Source organism: Pan troglodytes, chromosome 20, assembly GCF_028858775.2.
Source record: "Pan troglodytes isolate AG18354 chromosome 20, NHGRI_mPanTro3-v2.0_pri, whole genome shotgun sequence".
Lineage (NCBI taxonomy): Eukaryota > Metazoa > Chordata > Mammalia > Primates > Hominidae > Pan > Pan troglodytes.
Window position 1 is genome coordinate 14,040,138 of NC_072418.2, and position 19,725 is coordinate 14,059,862.

General features: G+C 50.9%; 1 protein-coding gene across 1 annotated transcript; it reads right to left on the minus strand.

The window, feature by feature from the left end:
• Positions 1 to 2,153: 2,153 nt before the first annotated feature.
• Positions 2,154 to 19,725, minus strand: RAB3D (RAB3D, member RAS oncogene family). The gene is made up of 5 exons (XM_016935071.4): positions 19,523 to 19,725; positions 17,229 to 17,517; positions 15,724 to 15,842; positions 15,507 to 15,631; positions 2,154 to 5,664 (listed from the first exon to the last, which is right to left on the minus strand). The coding sequence occupies exons 2-5, from the start codon at positions 17,454 to 17,456 to the stop codon at positions 5,477 to 5,479; spliced, it is 660 nt and encodes a 219-aa protein (XP_016790560.1). The 5' UTR covers positions 17,457 to 17,517; positions 19,523 to 19,725; the 3' UTR covers positions 2,154 to 5,476.

A 19,725-nucleotide genomic window follows, 5' to 3' on the forward strand; every position in this document is an offset into this window, starting at 1 on the left:
AAAAAAAAGTGTGAAATGCTTGAGGAGTGCCACATGTTCTGGGCTTACTGCTTTCTTTGTGGTTTCGGTTATTTACCCTGTTCCTCTTGCCCACATATTTCCTGAAAAGCATGAGTTACCAGCCCTGGCTGTAGATTAGAATCACCTGGAAGCTTTAACAAACTACCTAAACTTGAACCACAGATCCTGATCTTTCATTATTATTATTATTTTTTTGAGACAGAGTCTCGCTCTGTCCCCCAGGCTGGAGTGCAGTGGCACGATCTCGGCTCACTGTGAGCTCCGCCTCCTGGGTTCACGCCATTCTCCTGCCTCAGCCTCCAGAGTAGCTGGTATTACAGGCATGTGCCACCACGCCCAGCTATTTGTTATATTTTTAGTAGAGATGGGGTTTTGTCATGTTGGCCAGGCTGATCTCAAACTCCTGACCTCAAGTGATCCTCCTGCCTCAGCCTCCCAAAGTGCTGGCATGACAGGCATGAGCCACCGCGTCTGGCCAATCCCAGCACTTTGGGAGGCCAAGGCGGAAGGATGGCTGGAAGCTGGGAGTTCAAGACCAGCCTGGGCAACATAGCAAGATCCCATCTCTCAATCAGTCAATCAGCTGGATGTGGTGGTGCTTGCTTGTAGTTCCAGAAACTCAGGAGGCTGAAGTGGGAGGATCCTTTGAGTCCAGGAGTTCGAGGCTGCAGTGAGCCATGATTGCGCCACTGCACTCCAGCCAGGGCCATACGGCAAGACCTTGTCTCCAAAAAAAGAAAAAAAAAAAAGAAAAGAAAAGAAAAAGAAAAAAACGCTGGGGAGGGAGATTGCAGTACTAAATCAGGGGAGGGGGCAGTGAGAAAGTGAGATTTGTACAGTAGCCCAAAAGAGGAAGTTCGGTTAGGGGAGCTTTGCTGTATTAGTCTGTTTTCCTACTGCTGGAAAGAACTGCCCAAGACTGGGTAATTTATAAAGGAAAGAGGTTTGGCCGTGTACGGTGGTTCACGCCTGTAATCCCAGCATTTTGGGAGGCCAAGGTGGGCAGATCATGAGGTCAGGCGTTCGAGACCAGCCTGGCCAACGTGGTGAAACCCCGTCTCTACTAAAAACACAAAAATTAGCCAGGCGTAGTGGAGCGTGCCTGTAATCCCAGCTACTCGGGAGGCTGAGGCAGGAGAATTGCTTGAACCTGGGAGGTGGGGAGGTTGCAGTGAGCCAAGATGGCACCACTGCACTCCAGCTGGGTGGCAGAGTAGGACTGAGTCTCAAAAAAAAACAAAAACAAAAAAAGAAACCCAAAAAAACATAAGAGGTTTAATTTACTCACAGTTCAACATGGCTGGGGAGACCTCAGGAAATTTACAATTATAACAGAAGGCAAAGGGGAAGCCAGACACCTTCTTCACAAGGTGGCCAGAAGGAGAAGAGCCGAGAGAAGGCGGAAGAATCCCTTATAAAACCATCAGATCTCGTGAGAACTCACTTGCTATCAGGAGAACAGCATGAGGGAACCGCCCCCAGGATTCAATGACCTCCACCTGGTCTCTCCCTTGACACGTGGGGATTATGGGGATTACAATTCCAGATGAGATTTGGGTGGGGACACAAAGCCAAACCATATCAACTGTGACTACCTTGGGTAAGGGCCATCCAGGCAGAGGCAGGGGGAACATTCTGGGCAAAGGCCTTGGGGCAGGGGCCTGGTATGTTCAGATAGCAGCAAGTAGGCCAGAGCGGCCGGAGGGGAGCAAGTGTGGGGAGGCCAGTGGAGAGATGAGGGTGGGGAAGGGATGGATCAGATCATGCAGGGCCCCGGGGGCCACAGGAAGGACCTCAGCATTTACTGCAAGTAAGGTGGTAGCCGTCGAAGGTTCTAAGCAGAGGAGGAATGCGCTGTGACTCAGGTGTTCACAGGTGCCCTCTTGCTGCTGGGGAGAGAACTGAGCTTTTTACTAGAAGTAGTTGAGGAAAATAGTGTCCTCCCTACCTTCCATATAACAGAGCTTTCCAAGGTCAAGGTGGTGGCCATGGGACCCAGTGGGAGGCAGCCCAAGGCCCGGTGAGGTTTCTGCTGTGTCTTGAAGAGCCCTTGACTGATATCTGCTTAGTTGCAAATCAACCCCCCTTTCCCAGAAACACACTTCACTAATGGAAATAAAAGCACAACTATGTTTGGGCATGACGGATTTAATTTTTTCTTGTTGAGAAAAGAGTACATCTTTCCAAACTGGACATCAAGGAATTGCTACACAGAAGAACCACATCCAGGATAGAAAGGACCAGCCAGAGCTCGTTCCGTAGTGTATTTCAGAATCGTCAGGGAGGAGCCGGGAGCGGAATTATCCCGTTAACACTGAGACCACATTTCACCTGTTACTTGTTTTTCTAAATGGAGTAGGAGAGAAAGATGCTAAAATGTGATCTTGGGAGGAGTCCCCCAGTCCCCCGAAAAAGAAGAAGAAGAAAAAAAGCAGAACTCCAAACCCCTGTGGTCATGGCAATTTCCCATCAAAACTGCCCATGTAAAATAAACACAAGCTGCTAAAAGTGAATGTTAAGAAGGAAGGCACTGGTTAGTGGGTGGTCCTGACCAATCCCCTGGAGCTGGAGAGGGGTTTTCCCACGGCCTTTGGTTTAATGTGTCTGTAAACTCAACAAACCTCCGTTTCCCTGAGGTAATCTGCAAAAACATCAGTTTTCAGTCCCCAGAGACCATTTCCAATTAAACCTCGCCCCCCAAATCATTCAATGTAACATTTGCCTTATTTTTAGAAGAAACAAATGTTCCCATATTATTCCCAGTTTTTGAGAGAATCCTGAGGCACCTCTCTCGGCTGCTACTTGAAGTTGAATTCTTGAAAAATCTTATGTAAACAGAAAGCTTAGGCCAGGTCAGGAGTAAAATGCAGTCAAAGCTGTTTCTCATCACACAGGTGATTACAGGTTAGCTCTGCCCTATTCAAGACAATCTGATCCATTCCTTTTTTTGACAGCAGTTTAGAGACAATTGGCCAACAAAACCAGCCTGGCCAACAAGGTGAAACCGTCGCTACTAAAAATGCAAAACTTAGCTGGGCGTGGTGGCAGGTGCCTGTAGTCCCAGCTACTTAGGAGGCTGAGACAGGAGAATCGCTTGAACCCAGGAGGTGGAGGTTGCAGTGAGCTGAGATCATGCTACTGCACTCCGGCCTGGGCGACAGAGCGACTCTCTGTCTTAAAAAAACAAACAAACAAACCTCAGCAGGCCATATTGCATATTGAGAAGTCTTTTTGAAGCTGCTTTAGTTTGACTTTAGCGTTAAAGTAACTAAAAACTTTTGACTCCCGCCCACATACTCAGATACCCTCACTTTGTGTATAGAATTTGTCCATTTCACCTCAGTCATCTAATTTGTTGGTATAAAAGATACCCTCGGCTGGGCGTGATGGCTCACGCCTGTAATCCCAGCACTTTGGGAGGCCAAAGCAAGTGGATCACTTGAAGTCAGTTTGAGACAAGCCTCACCAACATGGTGAAACCCCTTCTCTACTAAAAATACAAAATTTAGCCAGGTGTGGTGGCAGGTGCCTGTAATGCCAGCTACTCGGGAGGCTGAGGCAGGAGAATCGCTTGAACCCTGGAGGTGGAGGTTGCAGTGAGCCGAGATTGTGCCACCGCACTCCAGCCTGGGCAATAGAGCGAGACTCTGTATCAAAAAAACAAACAAAAAAAAGATACCCCACTCCAAAGTTCTAAGGGTAGCCTCTGGTATGAAGAAACCAGGGCTCCCTAGAAATAAATCTAAACTTGAACCAGGCTTTCCCCCTCACACATACCCCAGGGAAGAGGCTGAGCTCATGAAAGCTGCAGGAAGTCATTTTGGCTTCAGGGGCTGGGAGAGCAGACACAACCTCTGAAACAGAGTCAGGGACGTGGGAACATAAAACATCCGCTTAGCCATCCTAACAGTGCTGGTCCTATTAAGGGGTGTTGGTTGGTGTTTGGGAGCAAAGAAAAGGTGCTGCGCCCCTAGAGTTTGGAATCTGATGGGCAGAAAGTGCCTCTAAACTGGAGGTCAAGATGTACATCTTCAAACTGCACACGTAACCTCTGAGCAGAAGCCCCTGGAGGTGGGGACCCCAGCTTCAGAGACTCCCCGGCACTGATCACAGTCCATCCCCCCCATTCACATAAGGGCCTGCCACTCTCAGGCTGTCTACAAAGTACAAGCAGTGACAGCAAGTTACTCAATCCTACCTCCTCACCCCTTCCGCCCAACCCCCAGCATCCCTTAGAAGTGACCCCTAGTTTGAGGCTGTGGTGAGCTATGATTGCACCACTGCACTCCAGCCTGGGCGACAGAGCCAGACCATCTCAAAAAGAAAGAAAGAAAAAAAAAAAAAAGAAGTGACTCCTCCATTAGCAAAAATTGTCACATCCCTGGGCCCTGCCGATGACAAGGATTGGGAAATGGACATTGGGTCTTGAAGGGCCCCCCTCAAGTCGGAGCCCAGGTGCTTACATCAGAAAGTCGCCGACAACTGCCTGTGGTGGCTGGGAACGTTGCTTCATTTCCTTTTCTAGCAGGATGTATGATTGGACAAGAACTTGCTTAAAACACAACCAGCTTAACAGGGCCTGGGAGGGAGGCCCCAGGCTCCTGGCTCTGAGGTTAATTAACTTCTGGCCGAAAGCCCAGAGCCGGAGTGCTAGGGGTTGGGCGAATCTCTGCCCAGTCTAATGTGGTCCATAGTTCCAGAATTCACTTCAGGATCAGAGATGTGGTGAACACAGCAAAAACAGTGGCAGGGTCGTGGGTGATGTGGATCTTGGGGGAAACTTGGAAGGCACTTCTGGGGTCCCTGAAGCCGGGGGGTTGAGGGGATCTGACTCCTTGTCCCTTCTACAATGGGGAAAGGCCGCTTTAATGCTGCTTTTTGCAAGTAGAGGGTCTGCAGGGGTCAAAGGGATCACCATCCCACCTTGGAATCCAGAAAGTTCGTGGGGGCAGGCTCAGAGACCAGCCTGCAGGACCTGAGAAAGAGGCGCCGCCTTCCCTGAATGAACTCCAAGAACCCACACTGCGAGGAAGAAGATAAACCATCTTCCACCAGCTTGGGAATATCAGTCCTGCCCGACCCAGAAGAGACCTGGAAAATGGTTCTAAGCTAGAAGGCACCACGGATGCCCCTCCATCAGAAAGAGTGGGACGTGTCACCCATGGCCACCCTCAACACACCCTGGAAAGCAGCAAGCTCATGCACGTCAGTGTCCCCGGGCCTCTGCCTGCCATGCAGAGCTGAGTCCCCATGGTCCGCAGCCTCCCACCGGGGCTGCCTGAGGAACCTGGCAGCCACGGCGACATTGTGAAGGAATGAGCCATGCAGGAGTCGGGGAGCAGTTGACAGGAGGGAAGGGATTGCCCTGAGCTTGGAGATAACCACTGTGGCTCACGCCTCGATCACAGTCCCTGCCGAGGCAGGAGAGGGGTGGGTGGGGGGTTGGGGGCCATCTCTAGCAGCTGCAGCTGCTGGGCTGGGGGGCTGGAGCATCCCCCACGGCCGGGCCTTTCCCGTTGCTGCCTGAGCTGGAGCTGGGTTCCAGGGACTCGTTCATCTTCTCGCAGATGACATCCACCAGGCGCTCGAAGACCTGCTTCACATTGATGTTCTCCTTGGCACTGGCTTCAAAGAACTCAAAACCTGGATGAATGTTAAGGTGGGGACACTCGTAAGACCCCTGAGGGGCAGAGTCTCAGCTGTGGCATCACAGAAACCTGGCTTCTAAGCCTAGTTCTGCTCTTTATCCTGCTGTGGGACCTTGGTTGTGTGCCTTTGCCACTCCAAGCCTCAGTTTGCTCACCTGTAAAATGGGAATGATGATCCTACCAATGATAAAAATCTGTGGCAGGCCAGGCGCAGGGGCTTATGCCTGTAATCCTGGCACTAAAGGAAGCTTCAGCGGGAGGATCGCTTGAGGCCAGGAGTTCAAGACCAGCCTGGGCAACATAGCAAGGCCCTATCTCTACAATAAATTTTTTTAAAAAGTAGATGGGCGGCCAGGTGAGGAGGCTCATGCCTATAATCCCAGCACTTTGGGAGGCCGAGGCGGGAGGATCATTTGAGGTCAGGAGTTCAAGACCAGCCTGACCAACATGGTGAAACCCCGTCTCTACTAAAAAGACAAAAAATTAGCTGGGCATGGTGGCACGCGTCTGTAATCCCAGCTACTCGGGAGGCTGAGGCAGGAGAATTGCTTGAATCTGGGAGGCGGAGGTTATAGTGAGCTGAGATCACACCACTGTACTCCAGCCTGGGCAACAGAGCGAGATTCTATTAAAAAAAAAAAAATAGAGGGGCATGGTGGCGTTCACCTGCAGTCTCAGCTACTCGGAAGGTTAAGGCAGGAGAATGGTTTGAGCCCAGGAGGTCAAGGCAGCAGTGAGCCATGATCACACCACTGCACACCAGCCTGGGTGATGGAGCAAGACCCTGTCTCAAAAAGAAAACAAAACGAAACCCTGCGGCTGCAGCCATGGTCTGGACAATCCTAAGATCTCTTTGTCACAAGGCAGTGGCTGCAAGAGTGTAGGTGGGAGGGTACATGAAGAGTTCTGCTGCCCTGCGGCCATGGCAGTGCCCACAGGTGGCTATAGCTCAGCTTCCACCCAATTTCTGCTGCACAGAAAGGCATGGTCAGGAGACCCATCAAGTCACATTTTCCATTGCTTTTTTTTAAAAGAGAAACGGTCTCTCTCTATTGCCCAGGCCAGGGTGTAGTGGTGTGAACATGGCTCATTGCAGCCTCAACCTCCTGGGCTCAAGCGATCCTCCCGCCTTGGCCCCCTGAGTAGCTGGGGCTACAGGTGCGCCCCACCACACCCGGCTAGTTTTTCAATTTTTTCTTTTGTAGAGGTGGGGGTCTCGCTATGTTGCGCAGGCTGGTCTTGAACTGCTGGCCTAAAGCGATCCTCCCGCCTAGGCCTCCCAAAGTGCTGGGTTTACCAGCGTGAGCCACCACGCTGGGCTTCCTGCATCCTTTTAAGTTTCCTGAGGGTCTGCCTGAGAGGAGCTGTCCCTGAATCTCCATGCAGCCCCACCTGCCACATCACCAAGGTAAGCCAGGAATTCAGACAAACGCCTGCCACATTACACGTGGCCAAGGGTAAGTGGACCTGTCTTCTCTGTGCGTCATGCTGAACTACGAAAATGGAATCATAAGGAGTTAGCTGTGTAATTACCCATTTATTATCTGTCTCCGCTACTAGAAAGCCAGCTCCAGGCAGGCAGGATTTCCGCCCATGGCTGTACCCAGTGCCCGACACGGAGAGGGTGCTTAGAAACTGTCTGCTGAATGGTTGAATGAATGAATGGGTAAATGAACAATAGCAGGGGCAGGACATGAACTTAGATCTCCTACTGTCAGCCCAGAGATATCAAAGCCATCCCACTGTCTTCCTGGGCAGAGCTGGTGTTTCCTTATCCGCGCGTGGCTTTGCCTCATACCATCTGTGTTCTTTATTTTTCTTTTTGTTGAGACAGAGTTTCGCTCTTGTCGCCCAGGCTGGAGTGTAACGGCACGATCTCAGCCCACTGCAACCTCCGCCTCCCGAATTCAAGCGATTCTCCTGCTTCAGCCTCCCAAGGATCTGGGACTGCAGGTGTGCACCACCATGCCAGGCTCATTTTTGTATTTTCAGTAGAGACAGGGTTTCGCTATTTTGGCCAGGCTGGTATCGAACTCTTGACCTCAGATGATCCACCTGCCTCAGCTTCCCAAAGTGCTGGGATTACAGGCATGAACCACCGCGCCCAGCTTATTTTTCTGATATTAATCAGGCGTGGTGGTATGCGCCTGTAATCCCAACTACTCAGGAGGCCAAGGCAGGAGAATCACTTGAACCCAAGAGTTCAAGACCAGCCTGGGTAACATAGGGAGACCCTGTCTCTAAAACAAACAAAAATTTTAAAAAGGAAAAAAAATACATTTTTTGGATGTCATTCAATAGAGAAATTTACTGGAGAAACTAGAAACTACAGAAAAGTATTAAGACAGCCTATAATCCCAGTACTTTGGGAGACTGAGGCAGGTGGGTACCTGAGCTCACAAGTTTGAGACTAGCCTGGGCAACATAGCAAGACCCAGTCTCTAAAGAAAATATAAAAATTAAGGCCAGGCATGGTGGTTCACGCCTGTAATACCAGCATTTTGGGAGGCCAAGGTGAGCGGATCACTTGAGGTCTGGAGTTTGAGACCAGCCTGGCCAACATGATGAAACCCCGTCTCTACTAAAAATGCAAAAATTAGCTGGCCATGGTGGTGCACACCTGTGATCCCAGCTACTTAGGAGGCTGAAGCAGGAGGATCACTTGAACCTGGGAGGTGGAGGTTGCAGTGAGCCAAGATTGTGCCATTGTACTCCAGGCTGGGTGACAGAACAAGATACTATCTCAAAAAAAAAAAAAAAAAAGAAGGTTGGGGGGTGCCAGGCGTGGTGGCTCACGCCTGTAATTCCAGCACTTTGGGAGACGGAGGTGGGCGGATCACGAGGTCAGGAGTTCGAGACCGGGGCCAATACGGTGAAACCCCGTCTCTACTAAAAATACAAAATTTAGCTTTGTGTGGTGGCGCGTGCCTGCAGTCCCGGCTACTCAGGAGGCTGAGGCAGAAGAATTGCTTGAACTCGGGAGGTGTAGGTTGCAGTGAGCCGAGATTATGCCACTGCACTCCAGCCTGGCAACAGAGCAAGACTCCATCTCAAAATAAATAAATAAATAAATATTAGCCAGGTGTGGTGGCATGCACCCGTAGTCCCACCTACTTGGGAGGCTGAGGTGGGAGGATGACCTAAGCCAGGGAAGTTGAGGCTGCAGTGAGCTGAGGTCATGCCATTGCACTCCAGCCTGGGCAACAGAGTGAGACCCTGTCTCAAAACAAAAACACAAAGAAATGTATGGAGATGGAGATAAAAGTAATTTGTAATCTCATCACTTGGAAACAATTACTATTGGCGTTTTGCTATTTAGCTTTCTAGTCTTTATTCATCTTTTTTTTTTTTTTTTAAGACAGAGTCTCCCTCTGTTGCCCAGGCTGGAGTGCAATGGTATAATCATAACTCACTATGGCCTTGACTCTTGGGCCCCCTCAGTCTCCCAAGCAGCTGGGACTATAGGGGTGTGCCACCACACACAGCCAATTTTTGGTATTTTTTATAGGGGTGGGGCTTCACCATGTTGCCCATGCTGGTCTCTAACTGCTAGACTCAAGTGATCCTCTGCCTTGACTTCCCAAAGTGCAAGGATTACAGGCATGAGCCACCATGCCCAGCCTTTAGTCTTTTTCTATATAAATATGTCATTGTTGGGGTTAGGTTTGTAGGGGATGTGTGTGTGCACATGTATGTGTGTCTGGCTTTTTTTCCTACAAAATTGGAATCAGGCCAGGCGTGGTGGCTCACACCTGTAATCCCAGCAGTTTGGGAGGCCGAGGCAGCAGATCACCTGAGGTCAGGAGTTTGATACCAGCCTGACCAACATGGTGAAACCCCATCTCTACTAAAAATACAAAAGTAGCCAGGCGTGGTGGCACATGCCTGTAATCCCAGCTATTCGGGAGGCTGAGGCAGGAGAATTGCTTGAACCTGGGAGGCGGAGGTTGCAGCGAGCCAAGATTGTGCCACTGCACTCCAGCCTGGGCAACAAGAGCGAAACTCCATCTCAAAAAAAAAAAATAAAACAAAAGAAAAGAAAAAAAAATTGGGATCAAATTCTGTCTCCTGCTTTGTACGCCAATCTTCTTTTTGTGTGTGTGTGAGATACAGGCTCACTCCATCACCCAGGCTGGAACGCAATGGCGCGATCTCGGCTCATTGCAACCTCCGCCTCCCGGGTTCAAATGGTTCTCATACCTCAGCTTTCCAAGTAGCTGGGATTACAGGCACGTGCCACCACACCCAGCTAATTTTTGTATTTTTGGTAGAGACAGGGTTTTACCATGTTGGCCAGGCTGGTCTCGAACTCCTGACATCAAGTGATCTGCCCACTTCAGCCTCCCAAAGTGCTAGGATTACAGGCGTGAGCCACCGAACCCGGCCTGTACTCCAATATTTTAAACATAATAACAGAAAGTGAGAATCCCCCTTTACCCCGAGACCCCAGATATAATCCGCAAGTAGGTGTGGAAAGCACCTCCAAGTATTCCAGCCCATCGCGGGCGTTAACTGATTTCACCACTTCCAGGCTAACTGGGGATCCAGGGCCCTGCCCCACAGAACAGAGATCCAGTTTCTCCAACAAAGCAATGGCAAGAATAAAAGGGGAAAGGGACTGGTTATGGCTTAGAGGTCAGCAAACCTCCTCTGTAAAAGGCCAGATCGTAAATATTTTAGGCTTTCTGGGTCATATGGTCTCTGTCTCAATTACTCAATTCCGCGCTTGAAGCACTGTTTATACCCTTTTCTGTATTGAGACAGCCTGTAATCACAGACGTATGATTACTATAAAAATAGCAACCATAGACAATGCATCAACAAATAGGCATCAACTGAGCACGGGTGTGAGTTCACTCCTGTGATCCCAGCACTTTGGGAGGCCAAGGTGGAAGGATTGCTTAAGCCCAGGAGTTCAAGATCAGCCCAGACAACATGGCAAGACCTATCTCTTAAAATTTTTTTTTTTTTTTGAGACGGAGTCTCGCTCTCTTGCCCAGGCTGGAGTGCAGTGGCGCGATCTCGGCTCACTGCAACCTCTGCTTCCCAGGTTCAAGCAATTCTCCTGCCTCAGCCTCCTGAGTAGCTGGGATTACAGGTGTGTACCACCATGCCCGGCTAATTTTTTTGTATTTTTAGTAGAGACGGGGTTTCACCATGTTGGCCAGGGTGGTCTCAAGCTTCTGACCTTGTGATCCACCCACCTCGGCCTCCCAAGGTGCTGGGATTACAGGCATGAGCCACTGCACCCGGCAAAAAAATTTTTTTTTAATTAGGCAGGTGTGGTGGAGTACACCTCGCATCCCAGCTACTTGGGAGGCTGAGGTGGGAGGATCACTTGAGCCCAGGAGTTGGAGGCTGCTTTGAGTTATGATCGTGCCACTGCACTCCAGCCTGAGCACCGGAGAGAGACCTTGTCTCAAAAAAAAAAAAAAAATTAAAAAAATAAATGGTTGGGAGGTCGAGGCGGGTGGATCACCTGAGGTCAGGAATTCCAGACCAGCCTGGCTAACATAGTGAAACCCCATCTCTACTAAAGATATAAAAATTAGCCAGGCCCCGTGGTGGCGGGTGCCTGTAATCCCAGCTACTCAGGAGGCTGAGGCAAGAGAATCACTTGAACTGGGGAGGCGGAGGTGGCAATGAGCCGAAATCACGCCATTGCACTCCAGCCTGGGCGACAAGAGCAAGACTCCGTGTAAAAAAAAAAATTCTTTTAAAAGGGTATGGCTGTGTCTCAGAAAAACTTCATTTATAGATACAAATTTGAATTTCATATAAATTTCCCATGTCATATTTTTTTTTTCCAACCACTTAAAAATGTAAAAACCAACCAGGTGCCGTGGCTCATGCCTGTAATCCCAGCACTTTGGGAGGCTGAGGCAGGCCGACTGCTTGAGCCCAGGAGTTCAAGACCAGCCTGGGCAATATAGTGAGACCTCATCTCTACAAAAAATAAAAATAAAAAATTAGCCAATGTGCTGGCTTACACTAGTAGTCCCAGCTACTTGAAAGGCTGAGGCAGCAGAATCGCTTGAGCCCAGGAGTCCGAGGCTACAGGGAGCTTTAAACTTATTTTGTAGAGTTGGGGTCTCACTATGTTGCCCAGGCTGGTCTCCAACCCCTGGGCTCAAACAATCCTCCCTCCTCAGCCTCCTAAAGTGGTGGGATCACACCACTGTACTCCAGCCTGGGTGAAAGAGTGAGGCTCTGTCTCTATTATTTAAAAAACAACGACGACAACAAAACAGCTGGAGTTGCATAGTGAAGTGTTTACAGACAAAAGGTTTCGATGTCAAGGGTTTGCTTCTCAATGCTCTAGGAAAAAAAGGAAAAGTATTTTGGGGGAATAGATGATTCGAGATTGAATAAATGTTGAGATCTAATTAAGCTGAATAATGTTTTATCAAAGTCTATTATACATTCCTTTCTACTTGTGAATGTATTTGAACTTTTTTTAGATGGAGTTTCACTCTTCTTACCCAGGCTGGAGTGCAATGGTGCGATCTCAGCTCACGCAACCTCCGCCTCCTGGGTTCAAGCGATTCTCCTCCCTCAGCCTCCTGAGTAACCGGAATTACAGGCATGCGCCACCACGACCGGCTAATTTTGTATTTTTAGTAGAGATGAGGTTTCTCCATGTTGGTCAGGTTGGTCTCAAACTCCTGACCTCAGGTGATCCGCCTGCCTCGGCCTCCCAAAGTGCTGGGATTACAGGCATGAGCCACCACGCCTGGCCGAACATTTCTTATTTTATTTCATTGTTTTTTGAGACAAGGTCTCACTCTTGTCACCCAGGCTGGCATACAGTGGTGCAATCTTGGCTCAATGCAACCTCTGCCTCCCAGGCTCAAGCGATCCTGCCACCTCAGCCTCCTGAGTAGCTGAGACTACAGGTGTGAGCCACCATGCTTAGCTAATTTTTGCATTTTTTTGTAGAGACAGGGTTTACCATGTTGACCAGGCTGGCTCGAGCGATCTACCCACCTTGCTCTCCCAATGTGCTGAGAGTATTTGAACATTTTTATCACAAAAAGTTATTATTTTCTTCCTTTTTTGAGACAGGGTCTCGCTATATTGCCCAAGCTGGTCTCAAATTCTTGGCCTGAAGCAATCCTCCTAATTCAGTCTCCAGAGTAGCTGGGATTACAAGCACATGCCACCATTCCTGGCCAAAGTTATTTTTTTAAAAAAGTGTAGGCCGGGACTATAAAAACCAACCAGGTGCAGTGACTCCATCTCAAAAAAAAAAAGTGTTAAGAACATCTGTGAATCAAGCTGGCAGATTTCTTGCCTCATGTGTCCAAAGAAATATATGTAAAAATGACTGCTGCAGCTGCATTTGTCAGAGGAAAAGGCTAGAAATAATCTCCATGGCTGTCAACAGAGGAAAAGGTTAAGGAAACACGAAATGGAATAGTACACAGCCATGCAAAAGAATGAGCCAGCTCTGGGGCTGATGGAGAAATATTTCTTTTTTTTCTTTTTGAGAAAGAGTCCTGCTCTTCCACCCAGGCTGGAGTGCAGTGGCGTGATCTTGGCTCACTGCAAGTTCCGCCTCCCAGGTTCACACCATTCTCTTGCCTCAGCCTCCCGAGAAGCTGGGACTACAGGCGCCCGCCACCACGCCTGGCTAATTTTTTTGTGTTTTTAGTAGAGACAGAGTTTCACAATGTTAGCCAGGATGTTCTTGATCTCCTGACCTCGTGATCCGCCCTCTTCGGCCTCCCAAAGTGCTGGGATTACAACCGTGAGCCACCGCGCCCGGCAGAGAAATATTTCTAGGATATATTATTTAGTAGAAAAGTTCAAAGTGCAGGAAAGGGTATATACAGTAGGGAACATCTGTGTAAAACAAAAAAGTAGCCAATGTGTTGTCAATGCCTGTGGGTGCTCAGCATATTTCTGGAAAGCGATACAAGAATCAGAGAAGCTGGGAGACCAGAACTGCAGGTGGGAAGTGGGTTATTGCCTTAGTCTCTTCCTGTGCCTTCTGAATTTTGCACATAGGGTGCTGGCTTGGATGGGGCTTATGGGAAAGCTGGGGTTAAAAACTGACTGCAAGCATCAGTTTCTTTCTTTCCTTTTTTTTTTTTCTTTTGAGACAGAGTCTCCCCTCATTGCCCAGGCTGGAGTGCAGTGGCGTGATATCGGCTCACTGCAGCCTCCACCTCTCAGGTTCAAGTGATTCTTCTGCCTCAGCCTCCCAAGTAGCTGGGATTACAGGCGTCTGTCACCATGCCCGGCTAATTTTTGTGCATTTTTAGTAGAGACGGGGTTTTGCCATGTTGGCCAGGCTGGTCTAGAACTCCTGGCCTCAGGTGATCTGCCTGTCTCAGCCTCCCAAAGTGCTGGGATTTCAGGCATGAGCCACCACGCCCGGCCACAAATAAAGTTTTATTGGCAAACAGTCACACCCATTCATTTATGCATTGTCTGTGGCTGCTGTCATGCAGAGTTGGGTAGTTGCCATAGAGACTGTATGGCCAAAAATATTTACTATCTGGCCCTTTAAGAAAAGGTTTGCTGACTCCTGGACTAAAGAAAGCAGTCGCATCCACTATTTTGCTGGAACAAAACAGCCGGGCACGGTGGCTCACGCCTGTAATCCCAACACTTCGGGAGGCTGAGGCAGGTGGATCACCTGTCAGGGGTTCAAGACCAGCCTGGCCAACATGGCAAAACCCCATCTCTACTGAAAATACAAAAATGAGTCAGGCATGCTGCGCACACCTGTAATCCTGGATACTCAGGAGGCTGAGGAAGGAGAATCACTTGAATGCAGGAGGTAGAGGTTGCAGTGAGCCAAGATCGCACCACTGCACTCTAGCCTGGGCAACAGAGGGAGACTCCATCTCAAACAAAAACAAAAACAAACCATAAAGAACATCCCCTTGGGCTGGTGTGGTGGCTCATGCCTGCAATCCTAGCACTTTGGGAGGCTGAGGAGGGAGGATCACTTAAGGTCAGGAGTTCGAGGCCAGCCCGGGAAACATAGCGAGACCCTATCTCCACGCAAAATAAAAAAAAAAGGCCAGGCATGGTGCCTCACGCTTGTAATCCCAGCACTTTGGGAGGCCAAGGCGGGCAGATCACGAGGTCAGGAGATGGAGACCATCCTGGCTAACATGGTGAAACCCCATCTTTACTAAAAATATAAAAAATTAGCTGGGCATGGTGGCACGCGCCAGTAGTACCAGCTACTTGGGAGGCTGAAGCAGGAGAATTGCTTGAACCTGGGAGGTGGAGGCTGCAGTGAGCCAATACGGCACCACTGCACTCCAGTCTGGGTGACAGAGTGAGACTCCAACTCAAAAAAATAAAATAAACCTAGGAAGCGGAGCTTGCAGTGAGCCGAGATCGCGCCACTGCACTTCAGCCTGGGCGACAGAGCGAGACTCCGTCTCAAAAAAATAAAAAATAAAAAAATAAAGAACATCCCCATCCTTTTCCATGGCTGCATAGTATTCCACCATGTGAATATACTTTATGTCCACTTGGTTCTCCAACTGTGAGACACCTGGGGGGGATCTGTAGGTTTCACTCCTACTAATACTACTACTACACTCCACACACCATATCCCACATGGGTGAGGATATCTCTAGGATCAATTTCCAGAAATGGTTTTGCTGGGTTCCCAGGGGATAGGCAGTGGGGCAGTGGGAGTTCCTGCGCGTGGATCCCCTGCAATTAAACGGGACATGTGGCATACACATGGGTATCTTCCTGGGCAGATCCTCAAAGGATCAGCGACTGGGTTGGACCCTGAATCAGAGGATGGGGATGAGGGTTTGGTTCTGGGAGACCAGGGCCTGTGGCCCAGGCTGGGCACTAACCAAGGTCGTCGGCGAGCCTCCGGCCATCCTCAGCAGGCACAACACGTTCGTCCTCCAGGTCACACTTGTTCCCCACCAGGATGACCTGGGCGTTGTCCCAGGAGTAGGTCTTGATTTGCGTGGCCCTGCAGAGTTACCAGTGGTGAGCCATGAGCCGGGGGGTTAGGGGTCAGAGGAGAGGGCAAAGATCAGGGGTCCATGATCAGCAAGCACTCACCAGTCCTGCACAGCGGCAAAGGATTCCTGATTGGCGATGTCATACATGAGCAGGAAGCCCATGGCTCCCCGGTAGTAGGCTGTGGTGATGGTGCGGTAGCGCTCCTGGCCCGCTGTGTCCTGGACAAATGGCAGTGGCAGTTGGCTGGGAACTACCTGTTTCCCAGTCCACCCCTGTCTGAGAGGGGCACTGCCCTGTACTCATAGCCCCAGACTTATGGGGGAGACACAGACTTGCTTGTACAACCTCTGGTCTGATGGAGAATACACAGATCCTGCCCTCACAACCCCAGTCTGATGGGGGAGGCATGGATTCATTACCAAGGGATCTCCCCAGTCTGATGAGGGAGAGACTTGGGCTTGCCCTTGAGGGGTTCCAAGTCTCAGGGGTCAGTGGCCTCTCACAGACTTATGAGCCCCTTTGACCTTGTCTCTAAGAACCAACTGGGCCAGATGGTACCATCCTGACAGGACACCTTGGTACTCTTGCTACCACGATGATTGTTACCAGCGGCTAAGTTGGGAGAGGGGGCTGGGTGTGACTCTGCAGACCAGGTCAGTCCAATGGGGGTCCCAGGGTCCCCTCTAAGATGGTACCCAAAACTCTTCCCCGTTGGTCACCAGCACCTGGGACCTTTCTTTTTTCTTTCTTTCTTTTTTTAATAGATGGGGTCTTGCCCTGTCACCCATGCTGGAGTGCAGTGGTGCAATCATAGCTCACTGCAGCCTCGAACTCCTGGGCTCAAGCAATCCTCTTGCCTCAGCCTCCTGAATAGCTGAGACTACAGGCGGGAGCTACCATGCTGGGCTAATGTTTAAAGTTTTTTTTAGAGATGAGATCTCGCTATGTTGTCCAGGCTGGTCTGGAACTGCTGGGCTCAAGTGATGCTCCACCTCAGCCTCCCAAAGTGTTGGGATTACAGGCATAAGCCACCACGCTAGTGTCACAAGTACTTCAAACATGTCTTAGGTTAGTATCATCTCCGCAATCAGACCCCCAGGAATAATACTGTTTCCCGCCAGGCACAGTATTACAGTGGCTCATGCCTGTAATCCCAGCGCTTTGGGAGGCCGAGGTGGGCGGATCACGAGGTCAGGAGTTCGAGACCAGCCTGGCCAACATGGTGAAACCCCATCTCTATTAAAAGTATAAACAATTAGCCGGGTGTGGTGGCGTGCACCTGTAATCTCAGCTACTTGGGAGACTGAGGCAGAAGAATTGCTTGAACCCAGGAGACGGAGGTTGCAGTGAGCCAACATTGTGCCATTGTGCTCCAGCCTGGGCGACAGAGCAAGACTCCGTCTCGAGAGAAAAAAAAAAAAAAAAGGTCGAGGCAGGAGAATCGCTTGAACCCAGGAGATGGAGGTTGCAGTGAGCCGAGATCCCGCCACTGCCCTCCAGCCTGGGCAACAGAGCGAGACTCCATCTCAAAAAAAAAAAGAACCCTCCAATGAACTTTCCTGGAGGGACCCCACCCCCAACCCACAGCCAGCCTCCCAGCCTACCCAGATCTGCAGCTTGATCCTCTTGTCATGGCGGTAGACAGTCTTGACCTTGAAATCGATGCCCACAGTACTGACGAAGGCGGGCGTGAAGGAGTCGTCCGCGTATCGGAACAGGAAGGAAGTCTTGCCCACGCTGCTGTTGCCTATCAGTAGCAGTTTGAACATATAGTCGAAGTTCTGATCTGCTGCATCCCGTGGGCCTGCCTGGGGGTCTCCAGCTGATGCCATCTTGGCACAAGCCTCCTGGGACAGGGAGACCTGAAATCCTCCGGGAGAGGAGACGGGCGTCCTGCAGGGGAATCAAACGTCAAGAACAGCTCCTGTGAATGCACCAGGCCTGGATTCAAATCTCAGCTCGGTCACTCGGAGACCAAGTGATGCTGGATGCATCGCTTGCCCCCTCTAGACCTCAGTGTCCTCTTCTGCAAAATGGGATGTTTGTCATAGTCCCTTCCTGAAAGAGTAGTTGGTTGTGAGCCTAAAACGAGTTTCTTTCTTTCTTCTTTTTTTTTTTTAGAGACAAGATCTCGCTCTGTTGCCTGAGGCTGGAGCGCAGTGGCGTGATCATAGCTCACTGCAGTCTTGACCTCCTGGGCTCGAGTGATCCTCCTGCCTCAGCCTCCCAAGTAGCTGGGACTACAGACATGCCACCACATCAGGCTAATTAAAAAAAATTTTTTTTGTAGAGATGGGGTCTCATTATGTTGCCCATGCTGGTTTCAAACTCCTCTGCTCAAGCAATCCTCCTGCCTCAGCCTTCCAATGTGCTAGGATTACAGGCATGAGCCACCACGCCCGACCTAAAATGTGTTTCTTTATTCATTCAACAAATGCTTACTCTCTGCCAGGCCCTGTTCTCTGTGGAAATGCAGCTGTGAATAGGACAAGAAAAAGTCCATCCTCGGGTGGTCACGTTCCTTCCAGTGGGAAGGTATTAACACACGTAACGGTCATTAGACAGTGCCTGGTATAGAGCTGGGGCACAAAAAATGTGACTGCTGTTTAATCTTCACACCCTGTGGCGTAACTGAGTCTGTATTGGGGTGGAGGGTGGGGAGACCTTTCCTATCTGGAAACCCAGAGGCCTAGCAAAGGGTTCAAGTGCAAGGCCGAGGGTAAGGGGCTCTGGCCCCTGCAGAACTAGATTCTGGAGAAGGCACAGGTGTGGACTTCGCCCCAGCGTGTGCAGCCGGTGTGGCCCAAGTGTAAGCTGGGGTGGGGTGGGGGGAGGACCTGCCAGCTGGATAAGCTGGATAGAGCCCCTGATTAAGGCTTGGGTGTTGACTTTGGCAGGTGTCAGCCACTGGGGCGCCTGCCGCCCACCAACTCATGCCAAATACAACCCCTTCTCTGAGTTCCAAGGGGAAGGGGTTTTCTATGTACAGGGCCCAGGTTTAAAGTCCAGTTCTACCCCCTAAATGGGTACTGCTATTTTCTATTTGTCAAAGGGGCCGGGCCTGTCTCCTTCTGCCCAAGGCTGACTCACTCCAGCCCCAGTCCACGGAGGCAGGAGTGAGAGTCCTTATACCCAAGGAAACGATCCCAGCCACTTAATTACAACCCCACCACCACGACCACTGCCGCCCACCCTTGGTCTTTCCAGGCAATCTGTCCCACAGCTAGGCTCCTTGAATCTGCCCACACTCCAACATGCTGCTTCATCCGAGTCCAAGGTGCTCCCTCAACCCTCATAACCTCTCCCAGGCCTCAGTTTCCCCAGCTGTCTATGGCCGCTGCGGGAACCGCACGGAGAGGCTGCAGAAGGCCTGGATGCAGGCGGGGCAGAGGCAGAGACAGCCCTGGCACAGCTATTTCTCAACTGCCTTTGGGGCTTTTTTCCATTTTAAACCAGGACCCAACCGGCCCCACCCCGTGTTCCAGGAGAACGAGTTTAAGGAGGGGAAGAGAAGAGGCAGGAAACCTTTCCCCACGCAGGGCAGGGCCGCAAGGCTGGGGCCCCCGCCTCCCCCAGCCTTAGCTCACCTGTGTCAGTCGGTCCCGCCTCTTTCTAACCATCTGCCGACCCTCCCTCAAGCCTGGCCCCGGAGGGCTCGCCTCTGTTCCCCTTCACTAGATTTGGGGCGCCCCAGCCAATGCAGGTGGACTCAGGAGTTTCCCCCATCACCATATGGTCCCAACGCCTGTCCCCAGCTGGGCTCTCTGCCCCGCCCGCGCCCCATCAGCGCTTCCCAAGTGCCCAGCTGGGTGGGGGCGAGGGCAGAGGCGTTCCCCGCAGCCCCGCCTTTGTTCCCCAGACCCCCTACCTTCCTCCCAAACCCCCGTACCCCACAGACCTGCTCGAATGCGGAGGGGCCGGGTGGGCTGCGCTCCTTCCCAGGGGTGACCTCGCGTAGGGGGCGCCGCCTGCAGGGGTTCCGCCTGTGAACTCGCTGCGGCTTGGCCCTGGCCGCGACCCCGACCCCGCAGCCGCAGAAGCCAGCAGCCTGCAGCCACCCGGATCCCGCGCGGGCTCCGCCCAGAAGGCGGAGGAAGGGCC

Excerpts from the sequence above, each read along its gene's own strand:
- RAB3D (XM_016935071.4), bottom strand. The coding sequence starts at position 17,456 with ATGGCATCAGCTGGAGACCCCCAGGCAGGCCCACGGGATGCAGCAGAT. Across the intron at positions 15,843-17,228 it reads GGATCAAGCTGCAGATCTGG|GACACAGCGGGCCAGGAGCG; the intron begins GTAGGCTGGGAG and ends CCATTTGTCCAG. Across the intron at positions 5,665-15,506 it reads GAGGCTCGCCGACGACCTTG|GTTTTGAGTTCTTTGAAGCC; the intron begins GTTAGTGCCCAG and ends ACATTCATCCAG.